The 15,273-nt window shown below is 49.5% G+C and overlaps 1 protein-coding gene across 15 annotated transcripts in view; it reads left to right on the top strand.

The window, feature by feature from the left end:
* The window catches only part of RAPGEF1 (Rap guanine nucleotide exchange factor 1), a 132,076-nt gene that overhangs the window by 61,901 nt on the left and 54,902 nt on the right, over positions 1 to 15,273 (top strand). For 11 of the 15 annotated variants that reach the window (XM_023242882.2, XM_045043278.1, XM_023242875.2 and 8 more), the window contains exons 2-5: positions 4,019 to 4,158; positions 4,745 to 4,858; positions 9,670 to 9,848; positions 13,737 to 13,893. In XM_023242882.2, coding sequence (XP_023098650.1) covers positions 4,019 to 4,158; positions 4,745 to 4,858; positions 9,670 to 9,848; positions 13,737 to 13,893 — 590 coding nt within the window. The remainder of the gene's footprint in view (positions 1 to 4,018; positions 4,159 to 4,744; positions 4,859 to 9,669; positions 9,849 to 13,736; positions 13,894 to 15,273) is intronic. The other 4 variants (XM_045043282.1, XM_045043279.1, XM_023242878.2 and 1 more) reach the window with 1 other exon arrangement.

Below are 15,273 nucleotides of genomic sequence, written 5' to 3'. Positions count from 1 at the left end.
AGTTTGGCTAGCTCCCTGCATTGAGGTACCATGTGCCTGGCACTTGGATAAGCACTTCATTGCGTTACCCACAGGCAGCGTTTCATTTGTCCTACATCACGTCAGCCATCCTAAGAACAGTGTTACCGGGGCACCTGGGTGGCTCAGTCGGTTAAGCGTCCAACTTCGGCTCAGGTCATGATCTCACAGTTCGTGGGTTCGAGCCCCACGCAGACTCTGTGCTGACAGCTCAGGACCTGGAGCCTGCTTCGGATTCTGTGTCTCCCCCCCTCCCGCCCACCGCCCTGACCCTCCCCTACTGTGCATGCGTGCACGCGTGCACGCACGCTCTCTCTCTCTCTCTCAAAAATAAATAAATAAACTTAAAAAACCAAAACCAAAAACAACGTTACCAGCCCCATTTTCCAGACAAAGAAACTTAAGACTTGGAGAGGTGACTTTGAAGTATTTTAACCCAAACAGTCTGACTACAGAGCTCACCCTTTTAACCATCTCTTTGGTCCAGAGTGCAGTGCGCTTCTAGAAGACTTGTGCGGAGCAGATAGTTTATCTGACCCTGCCTGCCACCTGGATGGTCTGACAAAGGAATCACACTTTGTCCCCAAGGTCACGTGAAGTAATAACAGACACACTAACCGGCTGTCGTGCAGGGTGCTGTGTCATTCGTTTGGAAGGGTATTTTAGTACTACGTAGCTGGAAAAATGGAAAGGGGACGGGTGCTTTTTATTTTTAAAACCACAGGTATTTGTTTTTCTACCGCATAGGATCGTGTTCTGTTCCCCAATTTTCGACCACTTTCAAGCATGAAAATTTCAAATGTGAATTTCAGCTGGTCTCGAAAGAAGCAGTCCTTTTTGCAGGGGCATTTTTTGGTTGATCAGTTTGTTCACTTGTTGAGTGAATGTTGAATGTTGGCTGAGCATCTTCTCCGGGCCAGGTACCATGTCAGCACTGGGGATGCGGGCATGAGAAGGGCAGGTGTGGTCCTCAGTGAGTTGGCATTCTTGTGAGGAGACAAGCACGTCAGTAAATCGCTTCACAAGATCGTGTCAGACACTGGAAAGCACGGAGGTCGATGGCGAGATGGAGGAAGGCCTGGTGCGTCTCTGCTTTTTTAAAAACAGCTTAATTGACATATAATTCACGTATACGATTGACTCATTTAAAGCGTAGAATGCAGTGTGGCTTGTTTTTTAGTAGTTCACTGGGTTGTGCAACCATCACCAGATTCTAATTTTAGAACATTTATGTCCCCTCACCGAAAGAAACCTCATACTCATTGGCAACCCCTCTCGTGCCCTCTCCCCTTCCCTCAATGTTGGCAGCCACTGATCTACCTTCTGTCCCTAGAAGTTTGCCTATTCTGGATACCATCAGTGGTCTTTGGGGACCGGCTTCCTTCACTTAGCATAAACGCTGTCAGGATTCATCCATGCCGTAGCAGGTGTCAGAACTTCATTTCTTCTATTGTCAAGTGATATTCTGTTGTTTGGATATGCCACACTTTATTTATTCGTTCATCGACCTTTGAGTTATCTCCACCTTTTGATTATTACGCATGATGCTGCTGTGAGCTTTTCGTGTACAAATCATGTGGATGGATGTTTTCATTTCTCTCGGGTATATGCCTAGGGATGGAATTGCAGGGGTGTAGGGTAACCGTGTTTGATCCTGTGAGGAACTGACGGATATTTTCCGCAGCAGCTGCACCATTTTGCATTTCCAGCAGCAGTGTGGGAGGGTTCCAGTCCCCCGGCCTCACCAACGCTTGCTTTGTTACAGGTCTTTTTGATGATACCTGGTAGGTTAGAAGTAGTAACTTATGTCAGTTTGGGCATTTCCCTGGTGACTAATGATGGTGATTTCATATGCTTGTTGCTCATTTGTATATTTCATCTAGAGAGATGTCTGTTGAAATTCTTGGGTCATTTTCAGTTGGATTATTTGCCTTTTGTTTTGGATTATAGGAGTTGTTTACCTTTTCTGTGTGCAAGTCCCTAGCAGGCATGTGACTTGTACATACCCTCTTCCATTCTGTAGTCTGTCTTTTCACTTTCTTGATGGTGTCACTTGCAGCACAAAGTACCGTCTTAGTTTTGGACGTACAGCATCATGATTGGATATTTGTATGTATTGCTAAATGATCACCACAGTTAAGTCTAAAGTTTTAAATTTTGATGGAATCCAACTTGTCTAATTTTTCTTTTGTCAACTTTTGACGTTATATCTAAGAAACCATTACCAAATCCAAGGTCACAAAAGTTTTATCCCTAAGTTTTCTTCTAAGTTTGTAGTTTTAACTCTTACATTCAGGTCTGTGCTCCATTTGGAGTTAGTTTTTGTATATGGTGAAGTAAGGGCCCAGATTTGTTCTTTTGTATGTGAAATACCCAGTTGTGCCAGCACCATTTGTTGAAAAGGACATTCATTCCTCCACTGAATGGCCTTGAGACCCTTGTTAAGAATCCGTTGGCCGAAGACACGTGGGTTTATTTCTGGGCTGTCAGTTCCATTCCGTTGTCCTGTGTGCCTGTCCTCATACCAGTACCACGCTGCCCTGATTACTGCAACTCCATAATAGAACATTTTAAAGTCCGGAAGCATGAGTCCTCTAATTTTATTCTTCTTTTTTCCCACATAGGTTTGACTGTTCCATGTTTCTTTTATTTCCATACTTACTTTAGGGTTAGATTGTCAATTTCTGCAAAAAAAAAAAAAAAAAAAAAAGCCAGCTGGGATTCTCATAGGGATTACATTGAATATGTAAATCAGTTTGGGGAGTATCGACATTTTAATAATATTAACTCTTGATTCATTTATTTAGATTGTCTCAATTTCTTTCAACAGCGTTTTGTAGTTTTTAGTGTAGGTCTGGCACTTCTTGTGTTAAATTTATGCCTACGTATTTTATTCTTTTTGAGGATATTGCCAATGGGAGCTTTTTGTTTTCGTTCTGTTTTTATTGAAGTAGAGTTGACATACAGTGTTATGTTAGTTTCAGGTGTAGAACGCAGTGATTCGGCATCTCTATACCACAAGTGTGGCCCCCTCTGTCACCGTACAGTGCTTTTGCAGTGTCACTGGACTATATTCCCTGGTTGTACCTTTCATTCCAATGACTTATTCATTCCATAACTGGAAGCCCGTATCTCCCACTGCCTGTCACCCACTTTTCCCATTCCCCACCTCTTCCCTCTGCATCTGTCATCATCAGTTCCCTGTAGTGTAAATGGAAGCTTTTTAAAATTTCATCTTGGAATGTTCATTTCTACTGTTTAGAAATCCAACAGACACTTACATATCGATCTTGTATCCTGTGGCTTTGCTGAGTTTGTTTATTAGTACTAATAACCTTTTAATAGATTGCTTGGGATTTTCCATATACAAGATCAGCTACAAATAGACATAGTTTTATGTCTCCCTTTCCAATCTGGATGGCTTTTGTTAAGAGTATGACACCAAATAGGAATGGTGAGAACAGACACCCTAGTCTCATTCCTGATCTTGGCGAGAAACCATCCAGTCTTTCGCTATGTTCCAGAGGGTTTTGAATACCTTAGTGCGATTTTAGTCCCCGATGCTAACTCTGAGGCCGTGCCTGTGCTGCCTGGTGACCTTCCCTAAAGGTTGATCCAGAAGGGCCTTCCTCTCCAGTTCGTACAACCTGCACCCCTGTGATTCTGCTGTGGTGTTCTTTCTTCTTAGCTGGTTCCCTTAGACTTGGGTCAGCTCATCCTACAAACTCTGTAGAGGACACCGAAAGCGTTTGTGGGTTCTTTTCCCACGGCTATTTGACCATCTCTGACTTCCACCATCCTGAACAACCCAACTACATGGAAATTGCAGAAATTAAAACGTGCAAGCAGCAGCGTTTCAGCGGATCTTTCCTTTGCTTTGTAACTCTGAAACAGCCAGGGGAAACGATCTGTTTGGGGATGATGCTCGTTTCTGCAGACGGTCACGGAGCGCAGCTCCTCCCCACCCCACTTCTAACCATCGGCACCTCCTTGTTTTCAGACTCTCAGCGCTCCCATCTCTCCTCCTTCACCATGAAGCTCAAGGACAAGTTCCACTCGCCCAAAATCAAGCGAACGCCGTCCAAGAAGGGAAAACCAGCTGAGGTGTCGGTGAAAGTCCCGGAGAAGCCTGTGAACAAAGTAAGCGGACTCTCTCTAGGTGTCTGTCCTGGCCTTCGCCTACTTCGAGCAGTCGGAGTCTGTGCTGTGTTTAGGTTCACCCCCTGGGGATCAGCTTCCACTGCAGAGCACGGATTTCGTAGCATTCCCGTGCTGCCAGGCAGGGGCCTGGAGTGTCCTTGCGAAATGTGAGCCTTTGGGATGGCGAGTGTTTCTCCTGTTAATCAGAGTCAGGTTCTGTTGGCTGAAGCAGTTCTCCTTTCCCAGATGTATCATCCTCTGGGCATTCAGAACAGCTCAGTGCATCATGCTTACGCCCCAGGATGCCACCTGCCTGCCCCCAGAGAGCCCCACGTTGCCCTGGCACGCACACACATAGAGGGAGCTTTGTGACGTCCAGAACGTCCTTCGTTTGGCTTTAGGGCCCATGCTCTGAGACATGTCAAATCCTTGAAACCCAGCCAAGGATGTCCTCAAGCACTAGTAACCTCAGCAGGGCCAGCGAAGCCAGATACGTTGAAACAGCTGTAGATGTTCATCAACCCCTCCCTTCAGCCTGAAACGGCCATTTCAAGCTCTGTAGGAATCCAGGTTTCCTCTCTTCCAGGAGGCAACAGACAGATTTCTACCAGAGGGCTACCCTATCCCCTTGGATCTGGAGCAGCAGGCAGTAGAATTTATGTCCACCAGTGCTGTGGCTTCCAGGTCTCAAAGGCAGAAGGTCAGTGTGACGTTAAGAACAATTGGGTTTGCCTTGCCTTCTACTGCAGAATCCTGGCCCATGGTTTTGGGGATGGAAAAAAAAAAACCTCTTACGATATCCCTGTGTTGAATTGGGTGGCGACTGTGGGCTTAATCGTTCAGGAAACAGTCCAAGGGGCCTTGGGTAAAATTAAGAGTTTATCCAAGTCCCTGTGGTCTTTGGAGAGAGTTCAGCACTCCTTGACGAAACCTTGGGGGTCCTTTCTGGGGTGGGTTTGGGTGTGCTGCTTGGGTGCAACGGGTTCTGGGGGAAGTGGGTAAGTCTTCTCTCTCAAGACCAGCTCTTTCTTCCTTGAGTTGCTAAGATGATCTGAGCAGTTAAGAAGGGAAGGGCGTCTACGGTAACAGGTGCTCTGTGAGGCATCTAGCAAGCTCAGTGTGGTGAGTGCACTCAGAACCAAGCACTGCGAGAGCCAGGGACACCTTTTGTGCCACTGACATTTATCCAGCTTTAGCACTAACGTGCTGGCTGCTTTACACTTACTCCTACTTAACACTCCTAACAGCCCTGGAGGATGGAAACTTACTTTGCAGAAAAGGAAACTGGGCCTGCAGGAAGATGAAGCATTCACCATCACACAGGAAAAGGTAGTGAGGCTGAGATTTGAACTCAGGCTGCCTTACATCCAAGTCAAAACTCTTGCGATGCATTCCTCGTTACGAAAGCCAGAATGTAAGTGTTAACGCTCGCACGTAACTGGACAGAAAAGCAAAATTAGCCCCCGCAGCGTAGAATAAACACAAGCGTTGTAGAGAAACGCAGCCTCTCTCCAGGGCCCGCCCAGAGCGTAGTCGGTGGAAGAGCTTTCGTCACAGGCGTCGAGTCAATGCCACTGGCAAACAGACGCCACGATTCTTGCATTTTACAGCGTACCTGTATTTTTGTTTTGTTTGTACTTTGACCAGCAGGATATCTTAAAATTCTAGTTAGAAGTGGAGACAATTAAGGTTTTAAGTCCAAAAGTCGTTTGTTGAATAACCCTTTTTCCCGCCTCATCTGGTAGCAAAAGAGGCTGAAGAAAAAGAGGAAATAAAGTATTCAGTGTTTGCCAGATTGGTCAAATTCCAGATTGAAGAAGAATAGTAACAGAGTGGAAGATCAGTGTGTGCCACAGTCATTTTCCGGGTCCCTCCGTACGGCCCCCTCTGGGAGCCGAGTCCGGTAACCGAGCCCACACACGGTGCTGGTGGCCCCTGTAGCACTCGAGCAGGCAGTCGAGGGTGAAGTGACTTCCGACAACCACGTTCTAGCAATTGGCGCCGGGAAGAGACTGGTTCAGCCACTCGGTTCTTGGAACTTTTCCCCCTTTGTTCGTTCCTCTGAGAGAGGTCCCTGGGGGGAATTCGATGCTAAAGTGTCCTTCGCTTGGTACGGGTTCCTGCAGATTCCAGCGGACGTTGGCAACGTCTGGAGACACTTTGAGTTGTCACGACTCGAAAGGTGAAGCAGGTGTTAACTAGGGCTGGTGGATAGAAGCCAGGGGTGCTCGTAAACATCCTACATGGGACGGCCCTGCCCACAACGGAGAATTATCCACCCCAAGACGTCAGTAGTGCTACTGCTTAGAACCCCCTATTCTGTAGCCAGGAACTGTGAGTACGAGCTTTACCCAGGAAGACTGCTACTCTGGTTTTTGGTTGTCGCCCTTTAAGAAGGGTTGAGTCTGCTCTGCCCCAAGTCAGCTGCCTGAGACGACATGAGCACAAACCTGTTGTCTCGTAGAGGCCCACAGGCACACCTGGAGGCATGGGGAGCCTGCCAACATGTGTGAACTTAGAAGACCGTCGAAGAAATCCGAAAACACGCGTGTCATTTGCTGTCATTGTTATTTATTACTCATGAGCTCTCCGACCTCTTAGAGAATATTTTTCTCCGTGTTCTCATTTTAATCCCAGTTTCTATGCCTGCCATTCCCTGTCTAAACACACGGGAAACTTGTCGCCCGGTAGATAGCAGCACAGATTCAGGTTCATGTACGGCTTACGGAGGGTCTCGTTGCCTAGGCCCTGTCCCAGGTGATTTCACGTGCTGTCCTACTTACTCCTCTCCATAACTGTGTGCAAAACCTCTTATTATTCCAAATGTACGGACTTTGGGCTCTGGCCCAAGTTTTCTTGATCAAAATCTGGTTTTCCCTTAAGTTTTATGCACTGCTTCTGTGCACATTCTTATTCATGTCCCCACATCGGGGGGGGGGGGCGGATATCAGGTAATATCCTCTCCATTTTTCAGATGAGGAGCCTGAAGTCACTGGCCCCCAAGCCCAGTGGTGGCTTCGAACCTAGTCCCTCCCCTGGCACCTCTACCCTCACGTAGCTTCCCAGTTTGTGGAGGGATAGTGGCTGGTGCCTCATCCCCCACAGCAGGGAGGCTGTGCCCGGGTCGGGGCACCTGCCTCTGAGCTTGTGCAGCTGGGCGACAGAGCAGAGCCAGAGCTCTGGGTTCCCATTTCTGGCGAGTGCTCCAGCTAGTTGTCTCCTTGTAAACTCTTCTGACCGCTGGCTGCATTTTGCAAGAAGTCGGAGCTGTTCAGGAGCAGAGGCGCTTTGAACGCACAACACTCAGAGGCCATTAATTCTGGGAGTGCAGTTTGCTGGAGAGTTAATGGATGAAACCAGACTGTGCTAAGCTGTCGGCTCCTTCAGTAGGAGCCCAGGGCAGCTTGGCTATTCAGTGGCTCATTGGATCTCTCTGCAAATGATGGGAAGATTCTTTTTGCTTCAAAGTGCCTTCCTGCCCCTTCTGGGTGCCTCCCATCTCCAGGTCAACCCCTTTCTTCCTAGCAAACCTGATGACATTTCCTTTCTTTCTTTCTTTTTTAATTTTTTTTTTTAGTGTTTATTTTTGAGAGAGAAAGACAGCGTGAGCAGGGAAAGGGCAGAGAGAGGGAGACACAGAATCTGAAACAGGCTCCAGGCTCCGAGCCGTCAGCACAGAGCCCGACACGGGGCTCAAACTCGTGAACTGTGAGATCGTGACCTGATCCGAGGTCAGATGCTTGACCGACTGAGCCACCCAGGCGCCCCCCGATGAGATTTTCTTATAAGGTTTCCTGCTTCCTCCCCATCTTTCATCATTCCTGGTTCCAAACACGTCCCGATGTGCCGAGATAGCAGTGCCGTGGTCAGGGTCCTCTGGCCACGCTGGCCGCCGGCGTTTCAGTCACACTGATGTCTGAGTGTGACTCCTTCATACTCACGTTCCTTGTGGCCCTGGCGGGCGATGGCAAGGCGGAGAGCTCTTGTCTGTGAGGCAGGAAACAAGTGCCTGGCCTCAAAAACAGTAAATAAACATGTGAGGTCATGAGAAGATGAAAGGTGGGGGTAATGAGGCTCCAGTGATGGGGGGTGGGGTGGGGAGGGGGGACAGGCACTCCCCGCCTTAGGGAATCCGCTCTTTGTGGTCTGCAGACCCCCTTTAGGGAAGTTTCCCGTGGAGAAGAATTGAGTCGGCTCTTCGAACGTTGTCTGACTAAAGAAGCTGTTTACTTCTTGATCCCATTTACGTATTTTCTTTTGCTATTTCCATGGAATAAATGCCTCGAGTATTGAATGTTATTTAAAATGACATTCTCCATCATTTGAGAAGAGAAGAGTTAGTGTTCAGAATCATAATCACTTCTTATTATATGTCATTGGTGTATCTCCTTAGAGATTATTGTTTAAATCAGCTTTTTTCTAGAAATGTTCTTCTTGCCCTTGGGTGCTTTTATTTGTATGTTCGCTGGACCTCAGAGAGCCCACAGGTGGCAGCTTTCCTCACATACAGCAATCGCAGTTTGCGCTGGACATGTAATCAGTTCTACTTGAATAGGGTATCCATTTTTGGATTTATCTGTCTTATAGATCGTCTTTGAGTTCCCTTCCCTGCCAGCCAGCTGGGACCCGGGCCTCTGACCTGAGGGCCATATAGAGGGAGGTTGGGGAAAGGAACCAAGGGGTGTGTGTGCCCACTGACTGGATTTGAGGCATCCTGTAGTCAAGGAGAAGAGATTTGGGCATGGGAGTTTGAATACTGCTAAGTGCAGGGCTCCGGAGTTTATTTTCCTCCTAGCTGTGCTTTCTTCGGGAGCAGAGGAACTATGGATGCTGTTAGCATTTGCTACACGAGTGATGATTGAATCGTTGCTACCTGCCCCAGCACCTTCCCCTTTTCACCCCAGAGCATCCACCCCTTCTAACCCTGGGGTTTCTAGACCCTTTGGGTGAGCCAAGCCATTTCATTGAGAGGGAACTGCATCTTCGGACTCAGTGTGGGAATCTAGTGAGGGGTCCTGGGAGAATGGGCTTTGAACACGAATGCCTCTGACCATCTTCTACTGTCCCTCAGATCTTTGAAAGGCCTGGGGTCTCTTGATTTGGTTTACTGGATGGATAGGCGCCATGAGATTTAACTGCGGGTCGCTAAGCTTCCTACAGCCATCAGCAAATTAGTCCTCACTATGCTTAATGAGTGGTGCTATCTCAGTGTGGTAGAGAAGGATCCTCGAAGCAGTTTTCAAGACCTCAGCCACTTCAGTCTCTACCAGGAAGGGAATTCAGAAATACCTGAATGAACGTTCTTGGTCCGAGCTCCCTTCTGCTTCCTAGCCTAGCCTCTGTATCCTGACTGCAATCCTTAGAAAGTAATTTGGCTTGGTTTCTGCAGCAAGAGGTCTCTTCTGCTTACATCAGTCTCCAGCTAGTCGATAGGAAAGCGTACTTTATTTTTTTCGAAACCGCTCCCTTTAATCTCTCTCCTCCCTCCTTATGCTTAACATTTCCTTTCAGAACCTGAGCTGGCTGGAAGAGAAAGAGAAGGAGGTCGTTAGTGCCTTGCGCTACTTCAAGACCATTGTGGACAAAATGGCTATTGATAAGAAGGTACTGGAGATGCTTCCAGGGTCAGCCAGTAAGGTGCTGGAGGCCATCTTACCCCTGGTGCAGAGCGACCCTCGGATTCAGCACAGGTGAGTTGCCCTGAAATCCTTGACTGTGTCAGAGCAAGGGAGGCCTACAGGCGTCTTGGTTTGGGGGCACTTCAAACTTAGGGCTCCTGGGAAGAGTGAAGAGTGCGGGGAGGGAAAAGAGCCTTCTCCCCACCCTTCACAGCTATGACTTGATGCTCTCCCAAGGTCGAGGTCGTTGTTACTCATGAGGCCTTGACCGAGGGAGATCTCTAGCCTTGCTCGGGATGTAGCCACAGGGTAAGTCTGTGGTGGTTTCTTGGCCTTAGGTCATTGGCAATAATCACATTGATTTGGACACATTTCTAGTACCCTTCCGTTAGCCGTGGTGTATTACGACATTAAATCCTATTAATACCCAGCCTGGTAGAGACCTCAGCTGCCTAGCTGATTAGGCCAAAAGAGATGGAGAATCCCATTCGAGCATGGATTAATGAAACCTTTAACTGTATCAGACCAGGATCTCCCAGACAGCACCCGGATTCCCTGGAAGCCAGGGATGTCGGGAGGAGTCAGCCTGCGTCCCAGCGAGCTTTGGTTGAGGAACACTTACCGCTAGAGTGCGTTTTCCCATCAGAGTCTGGGAGCAGCTTGCTCTGGTCTTCACTGTGAGGTAGAGAAGGAAAAGGGGTACTCGGTGTGGTCTTAGCTGAGGCCTAGCAGAGGTGCCCGCTGGCTCTGTGTTTCTTTTCTGGTACCTGCTCAGGATAAACGCAGCTGTGTTTTCTGTTCCTTGAGATGGTTTGGTGTTCGTCCAGCCCCATGAGATTGAGCTTTTGTGAACTGCTTTCAGAACTTGGCAACGAAGTGCATAGTTTTCTTCTTCTGGGAGATCATGCAAACAAGTGTCTTTATTTCCAAGAAGCTCTCTGGCCTGGGCCTTCCACCCTGGAGTTTCGGCTGACCTCTGTAGACTGCGGTCTTTTGGCCAGTTGGTGGCGGAGGAAAAAACTGTCGGGATGACTTTGCGCTGCTACTGTCTTTGCTTTCCAGGCCGTGCTCCTGTCACCGAGGAGGAGCCTGGGGAAATGAGTCCCTTCATGCCCTGCTGAGTGGCCGCCACGCACAGAGTGCTTTGTGTGCTGGGCTTGAGACCGAGTACCACGTCCCTCCCGTAGTTAACCCCGTGCCCAGCTCGTAGAAGGGCCCGGTGCCGTTCTCCTTTGAGGGGATGTGCCCAACAGTGCGCTAGGGTCAGATGTGTAGATGGTTTTTATGCAGAGTTCTCCTCCACCCCTTTTCGTGTGAGTGTCCCTACCGCGGTGGAGTTCGAACCTAGTGGTACCGAGCGGAGCTCTGTTGGGATTTGAAGGAGGGAGAGTTAGAGGAGACTCCATGGCCCAATTAAACTTCCCGCAGGAGAAGATGCTCGAGCGGGACCTGAAGGAAGGGTGGGAATAGGCGCAAACACTGAGATCAAGCGGTAGGACAGTGGTTTGGGGGCATTTTTTGTCTATGGGGAGATCTTATAACTATTTTGTAGTTGGCAAAAATTATTTCACGTCTATAGCAGTTTCCTAGAGGGAAAGAGAAATGCCCGGGTGTGGCCATAAGGAGCGATGATTTTCTTTTCTCTGGCAGTCCCTTGGCTGATACGACTTAAGGGATGTTTCTTCCTGAGATTCTCGCAAAGCCAACGGATGATCTTTTTCTCGACCACCCTGATATCTCCTCTTCAAAGGTTTCTCTTAGGTTCCTTCCGTCATCATCCCTCCCGGTGCAGTTTGTGAGCTAGGAAGGTGTTTCCCGCCTTCTGCTCAGAGCATCTCTGTGGGTTGGGTCCCAGCTGGTGGGCCCTTCGTCTCCGTCCCCCCGGGTGCTGGGACAGTGGCGGACCAGCCTTTGAACAAGCAGCGGCTGTTTGGCGTGAACAGTGAGCGGAGGAACCTTCTCCCGCGCTGGGGAGTGTGGTGCACGGAGACGTGTGGCCACTGGACATTCTCCTAGTTACGGGACCCTCCTTGCTTTCTTAATGTCTCAGCCCCTGACACAGAGGAGCGTCCCAAGCTGACGCTGTGAAGCGCGGCCACGACTGCCGAATTCTTCAGGTGCTTTCAGGATGTTACCACTCGACGCAGGTAGAAATCGAGCATTGTGTAAAAGTGTCTGCCTGCCTCCTTTTCGTCTAGTTCTGGCCAGTAGTTTAACGGTGTGATTGACGCTTTGGCAGAATCCCCCACGGGCACTTGGGCAGAAGGTGGCCGTCTTGGTTGAAAGAGGCCTCACCTGGCCCTGCCGGGAGGAGGCGGAGGAGGCTTGGAGTTGCTAGAAGGGCCATCCCCCCACCTCCTGCAGGGTGGCACCACCGATGGCCCAGCCCCCAGGGGAGGCCAGTTCTCGTCCCCTGAGGCAGCCCTCTTTCCAGCACCCAGCACTTGCACTCATACTCTTCCCTGAGGCAGCCCAGCCCTGGCTCTCCCGGGGCCCCTTTGGTAAATTGTTCTGGTTTCTAAGGGGACCGGAGTTGCTTTCATTCCTTCTGACTGCTCTCTTCTCCTGCTGGAACACGCACGGAGCAGAATGAGTGGCTGAATGGAAATTGTAGATCTCCTGGAAAGTGTTTGCCCGTCACCTGATTCTGAAGAGCTTCTTGCTAGAGCTTTGTTTGTTTCAGGGTTTTGTTGGAAGCAGCTTTGTTTTTAGAAGCTGTCTTGGGGCGCCTGGGTGGTGCAGTCGGTTAAGCGTCCGGCTTCAGCCAGGTCACGATCTCGCGGTCCGTGAGTTCGAGCCCCGCGTCGGGCTCTGGGCTGATGGCTCAGAGCCTGGAGCCTGTTTCCGATTCTGTGTCTCCCTCTCTCTCTGACCCTCCCCGGTTCATGCTTTGTCTCTCTCTGTCCCCAAAATAAATAAAAACGTTGAAAAAAAAAATTTAGAAGCTGTCTTGATCGTGTCTTACAGTATTGTATCTTTTCCTTCAAATTCTATCTTGGGCTGCTCAATATCCCCCTCATTCTTTTTCTCCCCCAACCTTTTTTTTTTTTTTTTTTGAGAGGAAGAAGGGGCATTCCACAAATTCCATATTTTCGCCCTTCCTCTCTTATGGTACATAATATTTAAAATGGAAAGGCAATCCTTTCCATAATTCCTAGAGAAAAGTACCTCCGGTTACTTAAAAATGTGTGGAAGATATATAGAGTGTACATCTGGGCCTCCCCTTCCCAATCAGCGAGGCATCCGGAAGTAGCCGGGCCTTCCGTTCGCGGTGAGCGGTCGACGCCTCCGCCAGCAGAGGCCTCCTCGCCCCTCGTCCGTTGTCCTTCTGGAAACGCTCTTCATGAGTGCGGGGCTCTGGCAGGTCTGCCATGGTTATGGTGCAGAGAGTGGAGCTCAGCCCACGTTGGAAGGAATTCTGGTGAGCTACAGATCCATTCGAGCTCATGTTTAGAGGCTGTTTCGGTAGAGGATCCTGCCTGCTGAAATGCCACGCACCCGCTGGCTCCTTGTGGCCCATCTAACATGAGTGTCAGTCTGACTGAGAACGAGAAGCGTGTAGTGCTTTTGACCCCTGATTAGCAGCGAGGAGGAGGGGAGGGAGAGGTCAGGATCCTGCGGAAGGGGGGTGGGGGGGTGGCGGGAAGTTTGAAGAAGCATGTCAGCTGTGGAAATAAGCATATAAACTGTGGTGGGATTTTTATCTGTTATGTTTGGAAGATGAAAACAGTCTTATAACAGACTAGAATATAAAGCTGCATACGGTGTGTGTTGGATTTCTAAGGGCATAGATTCAGGGGAACGTTTGTCACGAAAAGGAGGTGTGGGTCTTCCGGAGAGAAAGGGTTAGAAGTGAGCCCCTGTCTCCAGGAAACGGCTTCTGTATCAAACAGTAGCTCCGAGTGACGGTCGCGCTTCAGAGGGCTCACCTTCTTTAAGAAGCTCTTCTCTTGCCCCCAGCTCGGCCCTCTCCTCCTGCTACAGCCGGGTGTACCAAAGTCTCGCCAACCTCATCCGCTGGTCTGACCAAGTGATGCTGGAAGGGGTGAACTCAGAAGACAAAGAGATGGTCACGACGGTGAAAGGGGTCATCAAGGCTGTGCTGGACGGAGTGAAGGTAGGACACGGGCTGCCAGCGGCCTCCCCGCTGGGCGTCTGTCGCACAACAACTTGTTCCCAAGCTTCACGCGTTGGAACGAACGTCTCCGAGCGTCTCTGGTGTTGCTGCTCGGTCCGATGGCCATTTAATTCTCTCTGGGACGGATGGCTCTCAGAGCACTAAAGCCTTTGGCCTGATCGTCTCGATACTGGAAAAGCTGCCAGAAGCAGTCAGCCTTGCTCGAGCACGTAGTCAGCCCTCAGTGAGGCTCTGGGGTACAGCTCTGACTGTGTGTGCCTGCCTGCTAGACAGAACGCAGAGGAAGTTGTCTCTGCACTGACTGGTCGCAAAGCTCTCAGCAAGTCGACCGCCACCGTTTCACATTCTGAGAACTTCTGTGATTCTTGGTAGAAAAGTCGGATTGAGATGAGTAAGGAATGAAACTGGGTCTGACGTTCTGGAATTTACCGGCCAGAGAAGTCGGGAACAGCGTGATGGGAAATTACGAAACCTAGTTGAGGTGGGAAGCAGAGGCCACAGAGGGTCCGGGATAAACTCTAATTGACACAGTAGGTCCTATGGGTGAGGAGCAAGACAGGATGTAAGTACGAGGTGGCTGAGGGCCTTCGGGTCGGGATTCGTGCCGCGGGCAGTGGGAAAGTGGAGACCTGCTGGTCCGCGAGGCCGTGTTAGCAGTGGAAAGAGGGCTAGCCTGGGGCCTGCCCGGCTAGGTTTGAATCCAAGTTCACCACTTACTAGTCTGTGAGCTTAAGCAATCTATTCGGTCTAGGGTTCTACACCTCACTTAACTCATCGGTGAAATGGGTATGATGATAGTGCCATATATCCTAGGGTTGTGGGAAGTATTAATACATGGAAAGCTCTTAGAACAACACCTAGTACATACTAAGCACTCAGACTTTAGCTGCTATTCCTCATTAATTTTGTGGTGCTAGGTGTGTGCCTTGGAGACCAGTCTCTTGGCTTAGGGGGAGGAAAAAACAGCTGTGTCCTCCTCCTTTCCACGCCCTTCAGTTCAAAGTTGTAGCTGAGGTGCTTAACCTAGGTCCGAGAAAACCTCCTTCACCACTCAGCCGTCCCAGCAGATTCCTAAAAGCTGTCTCCTCAGATTGACGTCCCGCAGAAGTTCCGGAGAGTCGAGTAAGGATGCCCAGATGGTAAAAGTCACAGAGGGAAGGCTAAGAAAGCCTTGCTTAGCATTACGACTTGCTCTAGAATGAATCGTGTCAACTGGGGCCACATAAGTAGGGCCGCCGTGTCGGTGGGACGTCAGGAAGCTCATGTAGAGAGAGGCTTGGCTGGATGCCACCACGTCTCCTCCGCTGGCCCAGGCTCTGTGCATTCCCCAGAGCGTATTAGGTCCTGCCATGTCTGTGT

Source organism: Felis catus, chromosome D4 (assembly GCF_018350175.1).
Source record: "Felis catus isolate Fca126 chromosome D4, F.catus_Fca126_mat1.0, whole genome shotgun sequence".
Lineage (NCBI taxonomy): Eukaryota > Metazoa > Chordata > Mammalia > Carnivora > Felidae > Felis > Felis catus.
This window is presented reverse-complemented; position numbering and strand designations above follow the sequence as displayed.